At 42.5% G+C, this 22582-nt stretch overlaps 1 protein-coding gene and 1 long non-coding RNA gene across 4 annotated transcripts in view; both read right to left on the bottom strand.

Annotated features, from left to right (window-relative positions):
- Positions 1-22582, bottom strand: part of LOC116590568 — a 221664-nt gene that overhangs the window by 55012 nt on the left and 144070 nt on the right. The gene's annotated exons all lie outside the window — the stretch shown is intronic.
- The window catches only part of ALDH1L1 (aldehyde dehydrogenase 1 family member L1), a 137428-nt gene that overhangs the window by 50240 nt on the left and 64606 nt on the right, over positions 1-22582 (bottom strand). For all 3 annotated transcript variants that reach the window (XM_032342208.1, XM_032342151.1, XM_032342288.1), the window contains 3 exons: positions 5409-5556; positions 3495-3614; positions 2120-2247 (listed from right to left, as the gene is read on the bottom strand). In XM_032342208.1, coding sequence (XP_032198099.1) covers positions 2120-2247; positions 3495-3614; positions 5409-5556 — 396 coding nt within the window. The remainder of the gene's footprint in view (positions 1-2119; positions 2248-3494; positions 3615-5408; positions 5557-22582) is intronic.

Here is a 22582-nt window from a genome sequence, read left to right as displayed (position 1 = left end):
CTGGGTAGGGGGCCCCCACTACAATCTCTGGAGGGCCTCCCACTATGGGGGCACCACCTCATGAAGCCTGTTGCATTTTACTACTTCTCATGGCCATACCTTTTCCTTTGACCAGCCCCAAATCCCTCCAACTCTGCCAGACAATGTCACACGCATGTGATGTGGCCATGTCATAAGTCCCTAGCATGACTATCACCCTAGCAAACCATTTGGGAGGCTCTTCAAAGACAGCTGAGTGGGACTGTTCTGTTGTCCACTTTGTTAAGCTGCTGCTCTACCTCCCAGAGTCCTGTCTCCAGAAAGTGCCAGTGGGGAAAGCAGGGGAAGCAATCTCCATCAACCCACAGGTCTGCTGGTTGGAAGTAAGGAAGGGAAAGGGTGGGGTGCCAGGCCCCTGGCTCCTTAACAGCAGTATGGGCCACCACCACATTCCTAGCTGTGGACTTAAGGGGGTGTCTGAACACAAGGTGACAGCTTACCACAGATTCTCTCACCAATTTTTGGTGGTCCTGCTCTGGTAGCTGGGACACTGGCTCTCCAGGTTCCTGAGAGGCTCAATCTTGTCCCTCAGTGGTTCTTGGGGGCTGCCTGGTGACTTTATATAACACTTCTTTCTGGTTCTTTCTTCCCAACTTACCCCTACAACACATTCTGTATTCCATAGTATCTACCCATGGCCTTTTTCCCTCATTGAACAAGGAGCTCCCCCCTCCTGGGCCAGCAATGGGTACACCTCCACCATGGGGACTGGGAGACTACATGAGGCAGGTACCAGGTTATTGGGAGCTCTCAGGCCTGGCCTCAAGACGTGTGTCCAAGCAGTCCAGGACTGTCTTTACAGTTGTGCAAGAACCAACAATTCCTCACTGTGGTGCGGCCAGTGGTGCTATTATGGCATATGCCACTAGAAGGCAGCAGAGAACCTCAAGGAAAAAACTTCTGGGCCAGCACATTGTGCCAGGGGAGTCTCTGCTTCAGGGCCAGAAGGCTCAGCACCATAGCCTGGGCTTGCACATTTTGGTTCTGCCTAACCTGGGGGCTCTAGGAAGCCAATGGCTTCCTAAAATTGATGGACTCTTCAAGGAGTCTTGAAACAAACTTGAGTTACGGCAGGCTGGGCGCACCTCCCTAAACCCCACAATCTCTGTTCCATTTTGAAACCATACAGTCCCCCTCCCCCACCTCTGGTCCGCTGTGCTGGGGGCTGTCCTGGGGGGTCTGTCCTCCGGAACAGGAAAAAAATGGCATTCTGACTGCAAGGCCAAGACAGGTTCTCTCTCCCACCAGATGACAAGCACATTTGGACCACATCATGACCAGGCTGTATGCCTGACAACTTCCCCGGGACCTGGAGCACAAAAGCCGGGTTCCTGAAACCAGCTTGCTCACCAGTCTTTTCAACATTGCTTAATTCATCTGCCCAGCAGACCCCTTCTAGAAACATTAACCCACTTCCTTGAGGGTGGCTGCTCTTCCCCCATTGGGACCACTTGGTTGTAGGGGAGCAGTATCTTTTCTCCAGACCTTATTCCCACCCCATTCTCAGATGCTGGAGCACCCTGAAGTCCTTCCCTAAGATCTCTGATGGAACTAAGGGGAAAGAATCCCTTCTGCCCCGGTTTAAGAAACAAACAAACAAACAAACAAACAACAAAAAAACAAGACAGAGAAGTGTGCGATTCTGGCAGTTAGTGTGGAGCTGGGCAGGTGACCGCAGACAGAACAGGCCCCATCCTTCCTTTGCTGTCTTCTGCATGAAGTGGCCTGATCCTGCCTCTGGCCAGTCCACTCCAGGTAAATGCTGTCCTGAGTCTGCCCAGGACCATCTGTTAGCTTTGCCAGTCTGCTTCTCCGATCTGATCAGTACCTTCACTTTTGCACCCTCTCATCTTCTAATACACTGTCCCCTCCACTGAGGACACCTTTCCCCTCAGGGCTACTTGTGTCTGGCAAAACCCCTCCTGACTCTCAAGCCACTTCCTCTGGAGCCTTTTCTCAGCCTCAGGCCTTGGTTGAACAAACCTGTCCAAGACTCTACCTTCCCCCTGGTAGGACCCAAGCATGCAGCCCCAACCCAAGCTGAAGGTCGGGGGCTGACAGGAGGTTGTGGGGCTCTCACCTGTACAGGAGCTGGCCCCGATCCCGTGCATTGATCTTCCCCCACAATCCGTTCTCAAAGGCATCCTTAGCGGCAGCCACTGCCTTATCAACATCACTGACCTGAGCCAGGGACACCTGGCAGATGACCTGTGGTGGAGCGGAGTCGTGAGGTCTTCCCTGGACTCCATGTACAAAGAAGCCCCACACCACCCACTCCCCTGGCCACCTGGGAGGGCTCATAGGGCATGGTTGGCCAACGGGAGGAAAGGCAAGGGCCTTCAGAAAGACCTACTGTGTTTCCACACACCAGAATCCTTCTTTGCCTTGTCACTGAGCCCAAACAGGGCAACAGACTCAGGCTCCAGCTACAAGGCTGAGGATCAACTCTGTTTTCAAGCCAAGAATAGAACCCATTAATTCAGTGAGTCTGAGGTGGAAGGTTTATTTCTTTAGTCTAGACACTGACTGTGGCAGAACCATTCCTGTCCCCATCCTTGCTCTGTGTCCTGACAATGCCCACCTGCACTACAGGGCAGGCTCTCACACCTCCTTCCACCTGGGCTTGGCCGAAGGGAAACCCAAGAGGAGACAAAAGTGAGAGGAGTGAGGCTAGCACCTTGCTGGTCACCACAGGTAGGCTGCACCGTCCCTGCCCAAGGCCCTAGCACCCAGGCAGCCCTGCCCACACAACCTCCCTTCTGGGATTCTCAAAACAGGCCTTAAGGTGGTAACAGCTCCCAATTTCTGCCTGAGAGTACTGCATCCCCTTTTGTGTGTCCCCATAGCCTTTCTACTCCTTTGTCCCCCACCTTCTTTAAATTCCCCTCAAATGACCCACTTCGAGTGTGCTGTTTTCTGCAGGCCCTAAGAGATGCTATAGGGTGGGGCAGAATGGAAAACTATCAGCATGCACATGTTGGAGTAAGTGTTGTTTCAGGTAAGTGTATGTGTAAGAGAATACAATATGTGTGTACTAGGTCATGACATAAGAGGATCACGGTCAAAACAGTCTGACAAACCCAGGATATTCAAGGAAGAATTTCCCAACAGTGAGGTGTACACATATTCGAGAAGGTAGGGGCCATGCTATGGCTATTGTATAAAAGAGGAGGGAATGGATTTATTTCCTCTTTGGGGCAGGGGGCTGAGTTTAACTCTGTTCCATTCTCTGAAGCAGGCCCAGGATTTTAGAATCCTCCTGACTCCTTCCCAGTTCTCCCTTCTGGGCCATTCCTGTAGGGAGACTGGAAAATGACTGCAACCCTTTTGCATCCAAGCAGAGGCCCACCCCCAGGCCAGAATCCCCAGATGCCAGGTGGGGGAGTAGATGGGAGAAGAGGCCATGGGGTGAGTAGAGAGGAGAAAAGGTAGGAGGGCACGCCAGGTCTGCTCACACTTCCGTCTGTCGGGTTGATGGTCTCATAGGTCTTGGCACCTTCAGCACCCACAAACATGCCCCCAATGAAGAGCTGGTGGGGCATTCGGAGGGTCAGCTTGTTCACTGCCTTTTCCACCTGGGAAGGGAGTTTTTGCAGGTGTTAGCTGCAGTGTGGACTCTTCACAAGGCGCATCAGTGATGGATACAAACCCATAGAGACACAGGAAACTCTCATAGTCAAAGAATAACCACTTGTGCACATACCACACACACACACACACACACACACACTGCCAAGGGGACCAGGGCCCAAGGTTCCTCAGCCTTTTCAGATCCCTTTTGCTGAAACTGGTCCTGCTGCCTTCCTTGGTCCAGTGAGCTATTATGTGTACAGTGGTGGCAGCTGAGTGATAAGAAGAGATGGCACAGAATCTGAGGACAGACTGCTTGGGCTAGGACCCCAGTCCTGACATTTACCCGCTGTGTGACCTCAGGCTGGTGGCCTGGCCTCCACATGTAGGAAGTGCCAGCTGGTAGACAGATACCCGTCACTCACCAGACATGATGCCAACTCCACTGCTCACTTCCCTATAGACCTGAAATTTCACACTGAATGCATTCTCTGGGTGTCATTCCTCTCCTGAAATTTGTTCACTTGTCCACAATCCCAAGGTGAACCTCATCCATCCTGGCCACCTGGCCACCTTCTTCATCTTTTGTTCCAAACAAACTATCCCAATGCTAAGTCCTATGGGGGCTGGTACCCTACCAAGATACCTCAGGATGATTTTTCAAGAATTTTCTTTAAAAATAAATTTGTGGGGGACCTGGGTGGTTCAGTCGGTTAAACATCTGCTTTCAGCTCAGGTCATGATCCCAGCATCCTGGGACTGAGCCCCTTATCAGGCTCCTTGCTCAGTGGAGAGTCTGCTTCTCCCTCTCTCTCTGCTGTTCTCCCAGCTCATTCTCTCTCACTTTCTCTCTCTCAAATAAATAGAATCTTAAATATATATGTATATAAATTTGCAACTATGTTATTACACTTCCATATATACAGTTGAATGTATAGGATCACTTGTTTTGCTTATTAGAAAAATATTCCCAATCCCCCCTTTCTACCCTCTACCTCCCTCTCTCCCTCTCTTCTTTTCCCTCTTTTGGCATTGTCACAAAGGGAATTTAATGCAGGCAACTGGTGGTACAGGTAATGAAAGAGCTGAGAGGCCAGGAGTCAATCCAGAGATTGATCCAGAGATTGACCCAGAGACTGACAACACTTGAAGCCCCAGCCATTACTAGACTAGAAGGACAAGGAAGTGATGGTACCAGAACTAGGGTCTAGAGATCCCCAGAGGAACTAGAGTTCTGACAGAGTGGTCTGGCAGGGGCTAGAGCCACAGCAGAGATGAGGCTACTATTGGGAAAAACCACCAAAGGAGAAGGAGGGTGAGAAGTATACTGTAGAAGTCTCTTCTTAATACCCTAGTCTCAGGGCCTCTGGGTGGCTTAGTCAGTTAAGCATCAAACTCTTAATTTCAGCACAGGTCATGACCTCAGGGTCATGAGATTGATTCCATGCTAGGTGTGAAGCCTGCTTAAGATTATTTCGCTCCTACTCCTTCTTCCTCTCCCCACCTTGCTTATGCTCAATTGCTCCTAAAATCAATCAATCAATCAATCAATCCTGGGTTTCATGTCTTGAGGGTCAGAATTTGTCCTATAGATAACAATCTCCTCTGTTGTATTTTCCTAACTGTACTGGCATCCTCAGGGTATCCAGGGTTACCAGGGAGAGCCTAGGACACTGAAGGTGGGTTCTTAGGTGCCCTGGCTTCCTGATGTCCAGGTCACCCCCATGTGCCATTGTGTTTCCACATATGTGGGTGTCTGAGGGGTCTGCAGGGCCAAGCCCATGTGGAGGAATACTCACATAGTCAATGATGCACTTGTTGTCTTTGTCGTCCCCTCGCAGCTTTCTCACTAATAGCTGGATAAAGTCCCCAAAGGTGGTTGCCATGTAAATATCTTCATTTTCTAATTCCAGTCCATCACACAGCTCCTTCACTTCCTCAACCAGTCTGGGAAAAAAGAAGATGGAAAAGTGAAAGAATGGGAAGAGGCTTGGCAGAACTGCATCACTGTAGTGGTAGAGGTCATGATGCCAAACACAGTTTCTCAGAACAGACTTTCATCTCAACACCAAAGTGTGAGTGTTAGTTTAGAACTGGGGTTCAGAGCGAAGTCCATGGATTCAGAAGGCCCTGGTTTCAGGTTCTGGTTCCATCACTTACTAATTAGTGACCCTGGGCAAGTGAAAAACTCTTCTGCACCTTAGTTTCTTTGCTGTACTACTGGAACAGTAATAACTCTTCCACCAGTTTCTTTCTTTTTTTTTTTTATTTCTTTTCAGCATAACACAATTCATTGTTTATGCACCACACCCAGTGCTCCATGCAATATGTACCCTCCATAGTACCCACCACCTGGCTCCCCCAACCTCCCACCCCCCACCCTTTCAAAACCCTCAGATTGTTTTTCAGAGTCCATAGTCTTTCATGATTCATCTCCCCTTCCAGTTTCCCTCAACTCTCTTCTCCTCTCCATCTCTCTATGTCCTCCATGTTATTTGTTATGCTCCACAAATAAGTGAAACCATATGATAATTGACTCTCTCTGCTTGACTTATTTCACTCAGCATAATCTCTTCCAGTCCCATCCATGTTGATAAAAAAAAGTTGGGTATTCATCCTTTCTGATGAATGGAGGTATAATACTTCATAGTGTATATGGACCATATCTTCCTTATCCATTCGTCTGTTGAAGGGCATCATGGTTCTTTCCACAGTTGGGTGGACTGTGGCCATTGCTGCTATAAACATTGGGATTCAGATGGCCCTTCTTTTCACTACATCTGTATCTTTGGGGTAAATACCCAGTAGTGCAAAGGCAGGGTCATAGGGAAGTTCTATTTTTAATTTCTTAAGGAATCTCCACACTGTTCTCCAAAGAGGCTGCACCAACTTGCATTCCCACCAACAGTGTAGGAGGGTACCCCTTTCTCCACATCCTCTCCAACACATGTTGTTTCCTGTCTTGCTAATTTTGGCCATTCTAACTGGTGTAAGGTGGTATCTCAATGTGGTTTTAATTTGAATCTCCCTGATGGCTAGTGATGATGAACATTTTTTCATTGTCTGTTAGCCATTTCTATGTCTTCATTGGAGAAGTGTCTGTTCATGTCTTCTGCCCATTTTTTGACATGATTATCTTTTTTGTGTGTGTTGAGTTTGAGGAGTTCTTTATGGATCCTGGATATCAGCCTTTTGTCTGTACTGTCATTTGCAAATATCTTCTCCCATTCCGTGGGTTGCCTCTTTGTTTTGTTGTTGATTGTTGATTGTTGTTGATTGTTTCCTTTGCTGTGCAGAAGCTTTTGATCTTGATGAAGTCCCTAATGTTCATTTTCGCTTTTGTTTCCTTTGCCTTTGGAGACATATCTTGAAAGAAGTTGCTGTGGCTGATATCAAAGAGGTTACTGCCTATGTTCTCTTCTATGATTCTGATGGATTCCTGTCTCATGTTGAGGTCTTTTATCTATTTCAAGTTTATCTTTGTGTACAGTGTAAGAGAATGGTTGAGTTTCATTTTTCTACATATAGCTGTCCAATTTTCCCAGCACCCTTTATTGAAGAGACTGTCTTTTTCCCACTGTGTATTTTTTCCTGTTTTGTCACAGATGATTTGACCATAGAGTTGAGGGTTCATATCTGGGCTCTCTACTCTTCCACTGGTCTATGTGTCTGTTTTTATGCCAGTACCATGCTGTCTTGGTGATCACAGCTTTGCAGTAAAGCTTGAGATCAGGTAACATGATGCCCCCAGTTGAGTTTTGTTTTTTCAACATTTCCTTAGCAATTTGGGGTCTCTTCTGATTCCATACAATTTTTAGGATTATTTGCTCCAGCTCTTTGAAAAATACCAGTGGTGGGGCATCTGGGTGGCTCAGTGGGTTCAATCCTCTTTCTTCAGCTCAGGTCATGATCCTAGGATCCAGGCGTTGAGTCCGCATAGGGCTCTCTGCTCAGCAGGGAGCCTGCTTCCTCCTCTCTCTGCCTTTCTCTTTGCCTGCTTGTGATTTCTGTCTGTCAAATAAATAACTAAAATCTTAAAAAAAAAAAAAAGAAAAGAAAAGAAAGAAAAATACCAGTGGAATTTTGATCAGAATGGCATTAAAAATATAGATTGCTCTAGGCAGTATAGACATTTTAACAATGTTTATTCTTCCAATCCAAGAGCATGGAATGGTCTTCCATCTTTTTGTGTCTTCTTCAATTTCTTTCAAGAGTGCTCTGTAGTTCCTTGAGTACAGATCCTTCACCTGTTTGTTAGGTTGATTCCCAGGTATCTTTTGGTTCTTGGTGCTATAGTAAATGGAATCAATTCTCTAATTCCCCTTTCTTTATTTTCATTGTTACTGTATCAGAAAGAAACTGATTTCTGTATATTGACTTTGTATCCTGCCACATTACTGAATTGCTGTATGAGTTCTAGTAGTTTGGGGGTGGAGTCTTTTGGGTTTTCCATATAAAGTATCATGTCATCTGCGAAGAGAGAGGGTTTGACTTTTTCATTGCCAATTTGAATACCTTTTATTTCTCTTTGTTGCCTAATTGCTGTTGCTGGGACTTCTAATACTATGTTGAACAAGAGTGGTGAGAGTGGGCATCCTTGTCGTGTTCCTGATCTCAATGGAAAGGCTGTGAGCTTTTTCCCATTGAGGATGATATTTGCTGTGGGTTTTTCATAGACAGATTTGATGAAGTTGAGGAATATTCCCTCTATTCCTATACTTTGAAGCATTTTAATCAGGAATGGATGCTGGATCTTGTCAAATGTTTTTTCTGCATCAATTGAGAGGACCATGTGTTTCTTCTCTCTTCTCTTATTGGTTTGTTCTATCACATTGATTGATTTGCGAATGTTGAACCATGCTTGCAACCCAGGGATGAATCCCACCTGGTCATGGTGGATAATCTTTTTAATGTGCTGTTGGATCCTGTTGGCTAGGATCTTGTTGAGAATCTTAGCATCCATATTCATCAGGGATATTGGTCTGAAATTCTCCCTTTTGGTAGGGTCTTTGCCTGGTTTGGGAATCAGGGTAATGCTGGCTTCATAGAAAGAATCTGGAAGTTTGCCTTCTGCTTCAGTTTTTTTGAAACAGCTTCAGGAGAATAGGTGTTATTTCTTCTTTGAAAGTTTGGTAGAATTCCCCCATGGAATCCATCAGGTCCTGGGCTCATGTTCTTTGGGAGGTTTTTGATCACTGCTTCAATCTCATTACTAGATATTGGTCTATTCAGGTTGTCAATTTCTTCCTGGTTTGATTTTGGGAGTTTATAGTTTTCCAGGAATGAATCCATTTCATCTAGGTTGCTTAACTTATTGGCATATAACTGTTGATAATAACTTCTGATGATCGTTTCTATTTCCTTGGTGTTAATTGTGATCTCTCCCTTTTCATTCATAATGTCATTAATTTGAGCTTTTTCTCTTTTCTTTTGGATAAGTGTGGCCAATGGTTTCTCAATCTTATTGATTCTTTCAAAAAACCAGCTTCTAGTTTCATTGATATGTTCTAATGTATCTTTAGTTTCTATCTCATTGATCTCTGCTCTAATCTTGATTATTTCCCTTCTTGTGTGTGGAGTTGGCTTAATTTGTTATTGATTCTCCAGTCCTTTAAGGCGTAGAGACAGCTGGTGTGTTCTGGATTTTTCAATTTTTTTGAGGGAGGCTTGGATGGCTATGTATTTCCCCCCTTAGGACCACCTTTGCTGTATCCCATAGGTTTTGGGCTGAAATGTCTTCATTCTCATTGGTTTCCATGAATTGTTTAGATTCTTTTTTGATCTCCTGGTTGATCCAAGCATTCTTAATCAAGGTGGTCTTTAGTTTCCAGGAGTTTGAGTTCCTTCAGAACTTTTCCTTGTGATTGAGCTCCGGTTTCAAAGCATTGTAATCCGAGAATATGCAGGGAATAATCTCAGTCTTTTGGTATCAGTTGAGCCCTGATTTGTGACCCAGTATGTGTTCTATTCTGGAGAAGGTTCCATGTGCACTTGAGAAGAATGAGTACTCCGTTGTTTTAGGGTGGAATGTTCTGTATATATCTATGAGGTCCATTCAATGCTCTTATTTCTTTATTGATTTTCTGCTTTGATGATCTTTCTATTACTGAAAGAGGCATGTTAACATCTCCTCGTATTAATGCATTCAAATCAATATGACTCTTTATCTTCATTAATAGCTTTCTTATATAATTGGCTGCTCCCATATTGGGGCCATAGATATTTACAATTGTTAGATCATCTTGGTCTTCCACCAGTTTCTAATGAGTAAATGATATAATCCACATGTTGATAATAATAATCAATATGAGATTAATAACTCTTTGAAAGACATTGTTAAAGGATAAACAAAGGGAAAAAAAAAAACAGGTGTGCCTGGGTGGCTCAGTGGGTTAAGCCTCTGCCTTTAGCTCAGGTCATGGTCTCAGGGTCCTGGAATCATGCCCTGCATCAGGCTCTCTGCTCAGCAGGGAGCCTGCTTCCATCTCTCTCTGTCTGCCTCTCTGTTCACTTGTGATCTCTCTCTCTGTCAAATAAATAAAATCTTTAAAACAAATTAAAAAAAATCCAAGGGAAAACAGGCAAAAGGCTGAACAGATGTTTCTCCAAAGAGAAAATAAAGATGGCAAAACCCATATGAAAATGCGTTCAACATCACTAGGTGTTAGGGAAATGAAAATTAAAAGGACAATGAACTATGTCTAAATACATACCAGAATTTAAAATTAAATTCTGACCTCAGGGGAAGGAGTTAAGATGGCAGAGGAGTACGGGGACCCTAAGTTTGTCTTGCCCTTTTACTATGGCTAGGTAGTTATCAAATCATTCTGAACATCTGTGAAAGCAACTGGAGATTGAGAAAAGAAATGCTGCAGCTCTGTAAGTATAAAAGTAGCCACTTTTTGGAAGGTAGAGGTACAGAGAGTTGATGTGGGGATAGAGGGGAGGGGAGGGAGCCTGCTTAAGGAGAGTTGATGTGGGGATAGAGTGGAGGGGAGGAAGCCTGCTTAAGGAGGCTACTGCAAAGTGTTATAAGTAGCAGAGAGCGAAATCAGAGCTAGAATTCTGCTACAATGGGATATGCCCCTGGCTTAAAGGAGCTCAGGTGGTGAAGCATCTCAAAATTCCAGGTGGGATAGGATGGTCTAAGGATCCCCAGAGTCATAAGAAGAACAGGGGCACCTGTGTGCAGCAGAGTTCCCAGGCACAAAAGTGGGGAAGCCAGATGAAAATAGTGACTTTAGGTGCCAGCTTTCTGTGCTGTGTTGCCAAAAACTATGAATTGCTATGTGATCATGTGACCAAATTCCTGGCAGGGGTCCATCAAAGGCAGAAGTGTGGTTAGACACCCCTCTATCTCCTGGGAGGAACAGTTCAGGTCTATGCTGCAGGAGTCTGTAAAACTTGGAGCTTTGAAATTCAGTCGCATGCCTGAGATAAAAATGCTCAGTCATAGGCCTCGTGGACACAGAGTGTGGACTGAAATCGGAGACAAAAGAGTGACTGACTGCTTTTCTGTGAGGGCTCACTGAAGAGTAAGGGATGTGAACTTTGAGCTTCTTTCTTATTTTGGGATCTAATTTCTTTTAACAAGCACACCAAAACACACTCAGGATCTAGTTTGTTGTTTTGGTTTTTGTCTGTTTTTTTTTAGTTCTGTTTTTGTTTTGTTTCTTATTTTTCGTCATTGTTTCCCTTTCTTTCTTCCTTTCATTTCAAGGCTAGATGACAACAGAGAGAAATTCACCCCAAAGGAGGTAATACTTATTGCCACGGATTTAATCAATATGACTATAAGGAAGATGTCTGAATTATAATTTAAAATGACAATTATAAAGATACTAGCTGGGCTTGAAAAAACTAGAGAATCGTTTTACTGCAGAGACAAAAGAATTAAAATCCAGTCAGGCCAAAATTAAAAATGCTATTACTGAGATGCGTCCCAAATGGAGTCTACAAAAATGAGGATGAATGAAACAAAAGACAGAATCAGTGATTCAGAAGGTTAAAATGATGAAAAATAAGGAAGCTTAAAAAAAGAGAGAACTAAAACTCTTAGATTATGAAGGGAGACTTAAAGAACACAGTGATCCCCATAAAGCAAAATAATATCCAAATAATAGGGGTCCCAGAAGAGGAGGAGTGGCGGAAAGGGGCAGAAGGTTTATTTGAGCAAATTGTACCTGAGAACTTCTTTAACCTGGGGAAGGAAACAGGCATTCAAGTCCAGGAGGCACAGAGAACTCCCCTCAAAATCAATAAAAATGGGTCAACACATCAACATATAATATTGAAGCTTTCAAATTTCAGAGATAAAGAGAAAATCCTGAAAGCAGCTCAGGGGAAAAGAGGTCCTTAACCTACAAAGGTAGACACAAAGGCTGGTAGGAGACCTGTCCACAGAGACCTGGCAGACTAGAAAGGACTGGCATGATATATTCAATGTGCTAAATGGGAAAAATATGCAGCCAGGAATACTTTATCCAACACAGCTGTCATTCAGACTAGAAAGAGAGATAATTAGTTTCCAAGACAACAAACCTAAAGGAATCTGTGAATACAAAACCAGCTCTGCAAGAAGTATTAAAGGGATCCTTTGAATAAAGGCAGAGGCCAAAAGTAACAAAGATCAGAAAGAAACAGAGACAATCTATGGAACATCAGTTTTACAGGTAATACAATGGCACTAAATTCATATCTTTCAATAATTACTCTGAATGTAAATGGACCCAATACTCCAATGAAAAGGCATAGGGTATCACAATGGACAAAACAAACAAACAAACAAACAACAACAACAACAACAAAACCCAAACCTACTGATACACTGCTTCCAAGAAACTCATTTTTATACTCAAGAAACCACCAGATTGAAAATGAGGAGGCAGAGCCATTGAACATGCTAATAGAAATTAAAAGAAAGATGGAGTAGCAATCCTTACATCAGACGAACTATAACTGTTTGTTATATCAAACAAACAACTTGGTCGATTTTAAACCAAAGACTGTAATAAAAGATGAAGAAGGACACTGTATCATAATTTAAGGGTCTATCCAACAAGAAAAGCTAACAATTGTAACTATTTATGCCCCTAATGTGGGAAGAGCAAAATATATAAATCCAATAACAAAATTTTAAAAACTCAGTGATGATAACAATACACGAATAGTAGGGGATTTTAACACCCCACTCACAGCTATGGACAGGTCATCTAAGCAAAATTACAAGGAAACAAGGACTTTGATTGACATAATGTACCAGATGGACTTAACAGTTACATTCAGAGCATTTCATTCTAAAGCAACGGAATATGCACTCTTCTCCAATGCACATTGAATGTTCTCCAGAAGAGATCACATACTAGGTCACAAATCAGGCCTCAACTGGTAATAATAATAATAATAAATAAGAGCATACAATGCATATTTTCAAACCACAATGCTATCATGTGAAGTCAACCACAAGAAAAAATTTGGAAGGAAACCACAAATATATGGAGGCTAAAGAAGATCCTACTGAAGAATGAATGGGTCAACCAGGAAATTAAAGAATTTCTTTTAAAATTCATGGAAACAAATGAAAATGAAAACAAGGAACACTTGAGATGCAGCAAAGGTGGTCCTAAAAGGGAAGTAAATACCAGTACAGTCATTCCTCAAGAAGCAAGAAAAGGGGCGCCTGGGTGGCTCAGTGGGTTAAGCCGCTGCCTTCGGCTCAGGTCATGATCTCAGGGTCCTGGGATCGAGTCCCGCATCGGGCTCTCTGCTCAGCAGGGAGCCTGCTTCCCTCTCTCTCTCTCTGCCTGCCTCTCCAACTACTTGTGATTTCTCTCTGTCAAATAAATAAATAAAATCTTTAAAAAAAAAAAGAAGCAAGAAAAGTCTCAAATACATAACCTAATCTTAAACCTAAAAGAGTTGGAGAAAGAACAGCAAATAAAGCCTAAATCCACCAGTAGAAGAGATATAATAAAGATTAGAGCAGAAATCAAAGACACAAGACACAGAAATCAAAAGAACAGTAGAACAGATCAATGAAACTAAAAGCTGGTTCTTTGAAAGAATTAAAAAGATTGATAAACCAGTAGCCAGGCTCATCAAAAAGAAGAGAAAGGATCCAAAGAAATAAAATGATGAATGAAAGAGGAGAGATCGCAACCAACAGCAAAGAAAATACAATAACAAGAAAATACTATGAGCAATTAATGCCAACAAATCAGGGAATCTGGGAGAAACAGATAAGTTCCAAGAAACACATAAATTATCAAAACTGAAACAGGAAAAAATAGAAAACCTGAACAGACCTATAACTGGCATAGAAATTGAATCAGTAATCAAAAATTTCCCAAGAAACAAGAGTCCAGGGCCAGATGGTTTCCCACCCAGGGGAATTCTTTTTTTTTTTTTTTAAGATTTTATTTATTTATTTGACAGAGAAAGATATCACAAGTAGACAGAGAGGCAGGCAGAGAGAGCAGGAAGCAGGATCCTTGCCAAGCAGAGAAGGCAGAGGCTTAACCCACTGAGCCACCCAGGTGCCCCTTCCAGGGGAATTCCACCAAACGTTTAAAGAAGAGTTATTACCTACTCTCCAGAAACTGTTTCAAAAGATAGAAATTGAAAGAAAACTTCCAAACTCATTCTATGAGGCCAAAACTACATTGATCCCCAAACCAGACAAAGACCCCATCAGAAAGAAGAATTAGAGACTAATATCCCTGATGAACGTGGTTGTCAACATTCTCGCCAACAAACTAGCTAATAGGATCTAACAGTGCATTAAAAGGATTATTCACCATGACAAAGTGGGATTTATTCCTGGACTCCAAGATGGGTCAACATTCACAAATTAATCAGTGTGATACATCGCATTAATAAAAGGGACAAGAACCATACAATCCTCTCCATCGATGCAGAAGAAGCATTTGACATATAATGCAACATCTTTTCTTGATTAAAACTCTCCACAGTGTAGAGATAGAAGGAACATACCTCAATATCATAAAAGCCCACAGCCAATATTATCTTCAACAGGGAAAACCTGAGAGCTTTTCCCTTAAAGTCAGGAATACAACAGGGATGTCCACTTTCACCACTTTTGTTCAACATACTATACTAGAAGTCCTAGCCTCAGCAATCAGACAACAAAAAGAAATAAAGGCATTCAAATTGGCAAAGAAGTCAAACTCTTTCTCTTTGCAGATGGCATGATACATTGTGTGGAAAACCCAAAAGATTCCACCCCAAAATTGCTAGCACTTATACAGCAATTCAGCAGTGTGGCAGGATACAAAATCAATGCACAGAAATCAGTTGTATTTCTTTACATTAAGACAAGAGAAAGAAAATAAGGAATTGATCCCATTTACAATAGCACCCAAAATAATAAGACATCTAGGAATAAACCTAACCAAAGAGGTAAAGGATCTCTACTATGAAAACTGTAGAATACTTACAAAAGAAATTGAGGAAGACACAAAGAAAAGGAAAAATATTCCATGCTCATGGATTGGAAGAATAAATATTATTAAAATGTCTATGCTACCCAGAGCAATCTCACATTCAATGCAATCCCTATCAAAATACCATCAACATTTTTCACAGACCTGGACCAAATAATCCTAAAATTTGTATGGACCCCCAAATAGTCAAAGGAATGTGAAAAAGAAAAACCAAAGAAAACCAAAGCCACAATGCCAGATTTCAGCCTATAATACAAAGGTGTAATCATCAAGACAGTATGGTATTGACACAAAAACAGACACATAGATAATGGAACAGAATAGAGAACTCAGAAATGAACCCTCAACTCGATGGTCAACTAAACTTTGGCAAATCAGGAGAGAGTATCCAATGGAAAAAAGACAGTCTCTTCAACAAATGGTGCTGGGAAAATTGGACAGCCACATGCAGAAGAATAAAACTAGAGCACTTTCTTACACCATCAACAAAAATAAATTCAAAATGTGTGAAAGATTTAAAGGTGAGATAAGAACCCATGAAAATACTAGAGTAGGGGCAAGTGGGTGGCTCAAGTTGTTGACATCTTCCTTTGGCTCAGGTCATTATCCCAGGGTCCTGGGATTGAACCCTGCTTTGGGCTCCCTGCTCACAGGAAGCCTGCTTCTCCCTTTCCTCCCCTCTCACGCTTTCTCTTGCTACACCTCTCTCTCTCTCCCTCTCTCTCTGCCCCCCCCCATAGATAGATAAAATCTTTTTTTTTTAAAGATTTTGTTTATTTTATTTATTTTTTTACTAATTTTTTTTTATAAACATATATTTTTATCCCCAGGGGTACAGGTCTGTGAATCACCAGGTTTACACACTTCACAGCACTCACCAAAGCACATACCCTCCCCAATGTCCATAATCCCACCCCCTTCTCCCAAGCCCCCTCTCCCCAGCAACCCTCAGTTTGTTTTGTAAGATTAAGAGTCACTTATGGTTTGTCTCCCTCCCAATTCCATCTTGTTTCATTGATTCTTCTTCTACCCACTTAAGCCCCCATGTTGCATCACCACTTCCTCATATCAGGGAGATCATATGACAGTTGTCTTTCTCTTCTTGACTTATTTCTCTAAGCATGATACGCTCTAGTTCCATCCATGTTGTCGCAAATGGCAAGATTTCATTTCTTTTGATGGCTGCATAGTATTCCATTGTGTATATATACCACATCTTCTTGATCCATTCATCTGTTGATGGACATCTAGGTTCTTTCCATAGTTTGGCTATTTTGGACATTGCTGCTATAAACATTCGGGTGCACGTGCCCCTTTGGATCACTACGTTTGTATCTTTAGGGTAAAACCTCTCTCTCTCTCCCTCTCTGCAGCCCCCCATAGATAGATAGATAAAATCTTTTAAAAAAAATTCTAGAGAAGAGCATAGGCAGCAACTTCTTTGACCTCAGCCACAGCAACTTCTTACTAGACATGTCTCCAAATACGAGGGAAACAGAAACAAAAATGAACTATTGGAACTTAATCAGGATAAAAAGCTTTTGCACAGCAAAGGAAACAGTTAACAAAACTAAATGGCAACCTACGAAATGGGAGAATATATTTGTAAATGAGGAGGGGCTAGTATCCAAGGCACCTGGGTGGCTTAGTTGGTTGGATAAGCATCTGCCTTCAGCTCAGGTCATCACCCCAGGGTCCTGGGATCATGCCCCACATCAGACTCCCTGTTCAGCAGGGAGTCTGCTTCTCCCTCTCTTTCTGCCCCTCCTCTTGTGCTCTCTCATGCTCTCTCTCATGAGTTAAAAGAAAAAAATCTTTATTCAAAAAAAGGGGCTAGTATCCAAAATCTATAAAGAACTTTTCAAACTCAGCACCCCCCAAAAAACCCCAAAAATCTAAAGCAATGGGCAGAAGACACAAATAGACATTTCTTCAAAGAAGACATACAAAAGGCCAACAGACACATGAAAAAATGTGCAAAATCATTCGGCATCAAGGAAATATAATCCCAAACCACAATGAGATACCTCCTCACACAGGTCAAAATGGCTACAATTAAAAGTCAGGAAACAACAGATGTTGGTGAAGATGCAGAGAAAGGAAAATGCAAACTTTTGGTGGAAATGTAAACTGGTCCAGCCCTCTGGAAAACAGTATGGAGGTTCCTCAGAAAGTTAAAAATAGAATTACCCTGTGACCCAGCAATTGCATTACAAGGTATTTATCCAAAGGATACAAACACAGTGATATGAAGCATATGCACCCTAAGGTTTATAGCAGCACTGCCCAAAATTGCCAAAATATGGAAAGAGTCTGGATGTCCATTGATAGATGAATGGATAACGAAGATATAGTATATGTACGTGCACACACACACAGAAAGAGAGAGAGAGAGAGAGAGAGAGAGAGAGAGGAATATTACTCAGCCATTAAAAAGGATGAAATCTTGCCATTTGCAACGTGGATGGAACTAGAGGGTATTATGCTAAATGTAAGGAGTCAGTCAGAGAAAGACAAATACCATATGATTTCACTCATATGTGTATTTTTTAATTTAAAATCAAGTAATTAACATATAGTGTAGTATTAGTTTCACAGGTAGAGTTTAGTGATTCATCAATCTTATATAATACCCAGAGCTCAGTACATTGCATGTCCTCCTTAATGTCCATCATCCAGTTACTCCATTCCCCAACACTGCTCCCCTTCCTTCCCTACAATCCTCTACTTTGCTTCTTAAGTCATATATGGAATTTAAGAAACAAAACAGAAGAACATATGGGAAGGACAGAAAAAATAAGATTAAAAACAGAGTGGTAGGGAAACCATAGAGATTCCTCACTCTAGAAAACAAACTGAGAGTTGCTGGTGGGGAGGTTGGTGGAGGGATGGAGTAACCTCCCTAAGGAGGGCACTTAGGCACTGGGTGTTATATGCAACAACTGAAGAAACACTAAATTCTACCCCTGAAACTAGTAATACAGTCAATGTATGCTAACTAAGCTGAATTTAAATACAAAATGTGAAAAAAAATTAAATTGGATTAAACCAATTCTGACCATACCAATTACTAGTGAATATGTAGAGCAACTGAACTCATATACTGCTGGTGGGGTTGTTTAAAATAGTACTTTGGAAACCACTTTGGACAGCAGTTGACAGTTCCTTTTTTAAAAGATCTTTCTTATTTATTTATTTATTTATTTGTCAGACACAGAGAGAGCACGCTTGAGCACAAGCAGGTGGAGTGTCAGGCAGAGCCAAAGAGAGAAACAGGCTCCCCTCTGAGCAAGGAGCTGATGCGGGACTGGATCCCAGGTCCCTGGGATCAGGACCTGAACCGAAAGCAGTGGCTTAACTGACTGAGCCACCCAGGGGTCCCCAGTTGGCAGTTTCTTAAAAATTAAACATGTACTTCGCATTTCACTTTTAGGTATTTACTCAAGATAAATAAAAACCTACATATAGACAGAAGATGGTAGAGCTGAAGCTCCAAAGATCCATCCCTCTACCTAAACAACTACTGAACTGGCAGAATCACCCACATCAAATGTTCTGGAACTCTGGAGTCTAGTCAAACACTTGCAACATCCAGGAAAGAACATAATGAAGAGGCTGTAAACATCAATAATTTCAACCTTTCATGATGTATTAGTCCCCACCCTTGTGGCAGGAGGCAGTGGGGGAAGCTGGCCTTGTTCCTGGTGCAGCTCTCTGAGCCAGGGTAGACAATAAGGACCTTGTCTTCTGTATATGTGTATTGTGTGATCTGAGTGTTGATGCTCCTTTTGATCACTGAGGGGCCAGCAAAAATGCTGGCAGCCACAGCTTTTAACCCTACTGACTGAGGCTGTACTCTTTCCTCTCTTTTGGGACTCAGACATTTAAGAAAATCTTTGGCCACTGGCTGACCAGAGATAACAGAACAGAAACTTTAATTTCTAAATACAATAAAGAATACATACACACTTTGTGAAAGAGAAAGAAAGAAAGAAAGACAGAAAGAAAGAGGAGGGAGGGAGGGAGGGAGGGATGGAGGGAGAAAGGAAGGAAAAAAGAAAGAAAAAAGAGAAAGAAAGAAAGAGGGAGAAAGAGTGGAAAGAGGAAAAGTCACAAATGGATGAATTGTGGCAAGATGATGGAGAAATAGGAGACACTGTTCCAGCAGGTCCTCTAAAGTGAGCTGATTATGTACCAGAACACTCTGAACACCCATGAAATCAGCTGAGATGTAGGATTATACACTTCTGGATCTCTACAGGGGCAAAAGATGCCAGCAGTGAGTTAAAGCAGTGGAGTTTGAATGATTGGACTGATATCTGAGGATAAGCAGAAGGGGGAGGGAGCCACCAGAAGCAATATATTGGAAAGTAATATTCTAATGGGAGAGTGCCCTGTGGATGGGGACCAGCATTAACTTGGAGTTTGATTAAAAGCACTCAAAAAGAGCAAAAGATCTTAAGGGGAAATTGGTGGAATCAGGTGGTTACAGGCACGGGCTTAAGCCAAAGGACCCAGGACGCAGCTGCTGGTTCCATGCCAGGGAGTGCAGCAAAGCCTCTAGGCCGTGGTCCCTGAGCCACCATGTGTGAGAGAGTATGGGTGCACGCCAGCTGGTGCTCTCTAGACCCATAGCCCTTTACACTCTGTACATGCACTGCTCAACTGGAGTCTGAGTCACGCTCCACACCCTTCCCTCAGAGAGGTCCCTGCAGGGACTAGCCAGTGCTCTCTAGGACCAGAAAGAGTCTGAACACTCCCAGCTCAGGCAGGCATGCAAATCTCAGTGCTGGTTATCTCTGGTTGGGGTCTCTTGGGCAGTCTGGACCTGCCCAGACAACAGCCAGGCAAAGACAGCCACTGGAAGAGGGCTCTCTGAACCAATATTGCTCACGTTTTAATAGCATCGTGGTACAGAGACAAGCGGGAGCTCCTGCGACCCCTGAGATGGTGACTGGGGACGTGCTCTGCTGGTGGGAGGGAGGTGACAGAAGGGAGTCTGTGTGCTCTGGAACACCCAGAGGGGAACAGACTGAGGCTTCTCTCTGAGACGAAAGTCTGGGTGCATTTTGCTTTCTTCTAAACCTCCGAAGAACCACCAAAAGCTCATGGGGAGGGGGGTGGATAGGACACTCCAGAGAACAAAAGCCTGAAAAACCTGTTTCCTCAGAGCCCAGCCCCTTAATAGGGGGCAGGAGGACTTAACCCAAGCAAGACTGCCTGAAAAACAATGCAGCAGGCCCCTCCCCCAGAAAGCCAGCCTAGAAAAAAACTACAGGACAACCATCACAGGGTCCCATAAAACTGTAAAACCCCAATATTAGGGAAAAGGAAGATATTAAGCTCCCAGTATTGCCCTAAAACCTGTATACTTCATAGATACAACTTTTTTAAAAATTCATTCCCACTAGTCTCATTCTTTTTAATTGCTTTTAAATTTCTTAACCTATTTACCATCACAACGAGAGGTTCAATACAACAAACTCCATAATAACCTTTTAAACTTTAACTTTTTTGATACTTATACCTGTGTTTTTCTTTTGCTTTTCTATTTTTTTAAATATTTATAAAGAGATAAGCTTCAAGGAAAAGTCACAAATGGATGACTCCAACCCTCCACAAGCAAGATCACTGAGGAGTGAAACAATTACATTTTCAGAATTACTACAACATAACACTCAAAATGTTCAGTTTTGGTCAAAAAATGTAAAACACACACAGAAACAGACAAATATAGCTGATTTACAGGAAAAATAAAAGAATTTGGAAGAAATTATTCTCTAGGCAGGCCAGATATTAGAATTATTCATCGATGTTAAGTCAACTGTCTTAAATACGTACAATGATTTAAAGGAAACCTTGGACAAAGAACTAAAGGAAATCAGGAAAATTATGCATGAAAAAATGAGAATATCAATAAAGACATAGAAATTTTATAAATTAACCAAAGAAATTCTCAAGCGGACAAGTACAATAACTATAACAAAAAACTCACTAAAGAGGTTCAGTATCAGATTTGAGCAGAAGCAGCAGAAGAAAGGATTGGTGAACTTGAAATAATCCAGTATTAAGAAGAGAGGGGGAAAAAAAGAATGAATAAAAATGAACAGAGTCTGACAGACATCATCAAACTTATCAACATTCTCATTTTAGCAGTTCTAAAGAAAGAGAGAAAGGGGCAGAAAAAAATTTGAAGAAATAATGTCCCAAAGTTCTCAGATCTGGGGAAACACAAGAATAAGTGATGAGGGAGCAGGAGGCTGACTGAGGACAAAGCAAAAGCTGGCACCTTGCACCCCCTCTCCATCCACTCCCCTCAGTAATATGTGTAGCATTCCTCAGGCACCCCTGACTGCCATAAGAAACAAATAGTTAATTTGCAGAGATCACAATCCTGCAAGACGGGAGTCTCCCTTGGTTTATAAATGTCCTAGAGATCTACAAACAAAGAAGTTACCTTATTGATAGCACAAATTTCCAGAGGCAAATAACTCAGTTCCTCAAGCCCTAAATAAAGTTAAATTTCTTCTAAACCCAAATCTCACTAACAAAGACACTTGATAGCAGAAAAGTGAGTGGCTTGCCAAAAGACAACACTGATCTAGCCGCAGGCCTCTGGTATCCTGGCACCTTGTAGGCCCTCTTTAGCATATGAAAGCTCCCTTGAAACCTCCCTTCCCCTCACCTTCCCCCAATGGCAAGGTACAAACCTGCCATCTCTCACAACCCTGGGCAGCAGATCTTCCTGCCCACAGGTCCTGTCCCTGTGCTTTAATAAACCAACATTTTGCACCAAAGATGTCTCAAGAATTCTTTCTTGGTCATCGGCTCCAGACCTCAGCCACTGAACCTCACCTATGTTCTAGAACTTCATCATAAGCACATACAAGAAGATCAATGAATTCCAAGGAGGATAAACTCAAAACAAGATTTACACCAAGACACATTACAGTCAACCAACTAATTAAACTGAACTAGCTATGTGAAACCCAAAGGCAAAGAAGGAATTTGGAAAGCAGTAAGAGATAACTAACACATCACATACAAAGGATCCTCCATAAAATTAAAAGCCGATTTCCCTTCAAAAGCCATGAAGGCCAGAAAGCAGTGAGATGGCGTATTTAAAGTCTTGAAAGAAAAAGAATGTTAACTATGAATTCTGTATCTGTCAAAACTATCTCTCAATGAAGGAGAAATTAAGGCATTTCAGATACACAAAAGCTGAGGTAGTTAGTTCCTAGTAGACTTGCTATATAGGAGACATAGAAATGGGGTGCCTGGGTGGCTCAGTCAGTCAGGCATCTGCCTTCAGCTCAGGTCATGATCTGGGGGTCCTGGGATAGAGTCTCACATTGGGCTCCCTGTTCAGTGAGGAATCTGCTTCTCCCTCTCCCTCTGCTTCCCTCTCTCTCTCTTTCTGTCAAATAAACACATAAAATCCTAAAGAAAAAAGAAAGAAAGAAAGAAAGAAAGAAAGAAAGAAAGAAAGAAAGAAAAAGAACACTAAAGAA

Source organism: Mustela erminea, chromosome 1, assembly GCF_009829155.1.
Source record: "Mustela erminea isolate mMusErm1 chromosome 1, mMusErm1.Pri, whole genome shotgun sequence".
NCBI classification, from domain to species: domain Eukaryota; kingdom Metazoa; phylum Chordata; class Mammalia; order Carnivora; family Mustelidae; genus Mustela; species Mustela erminea.
This window is presented reverse-complemented; position numbering and strand designations above follow the sequence as displayed.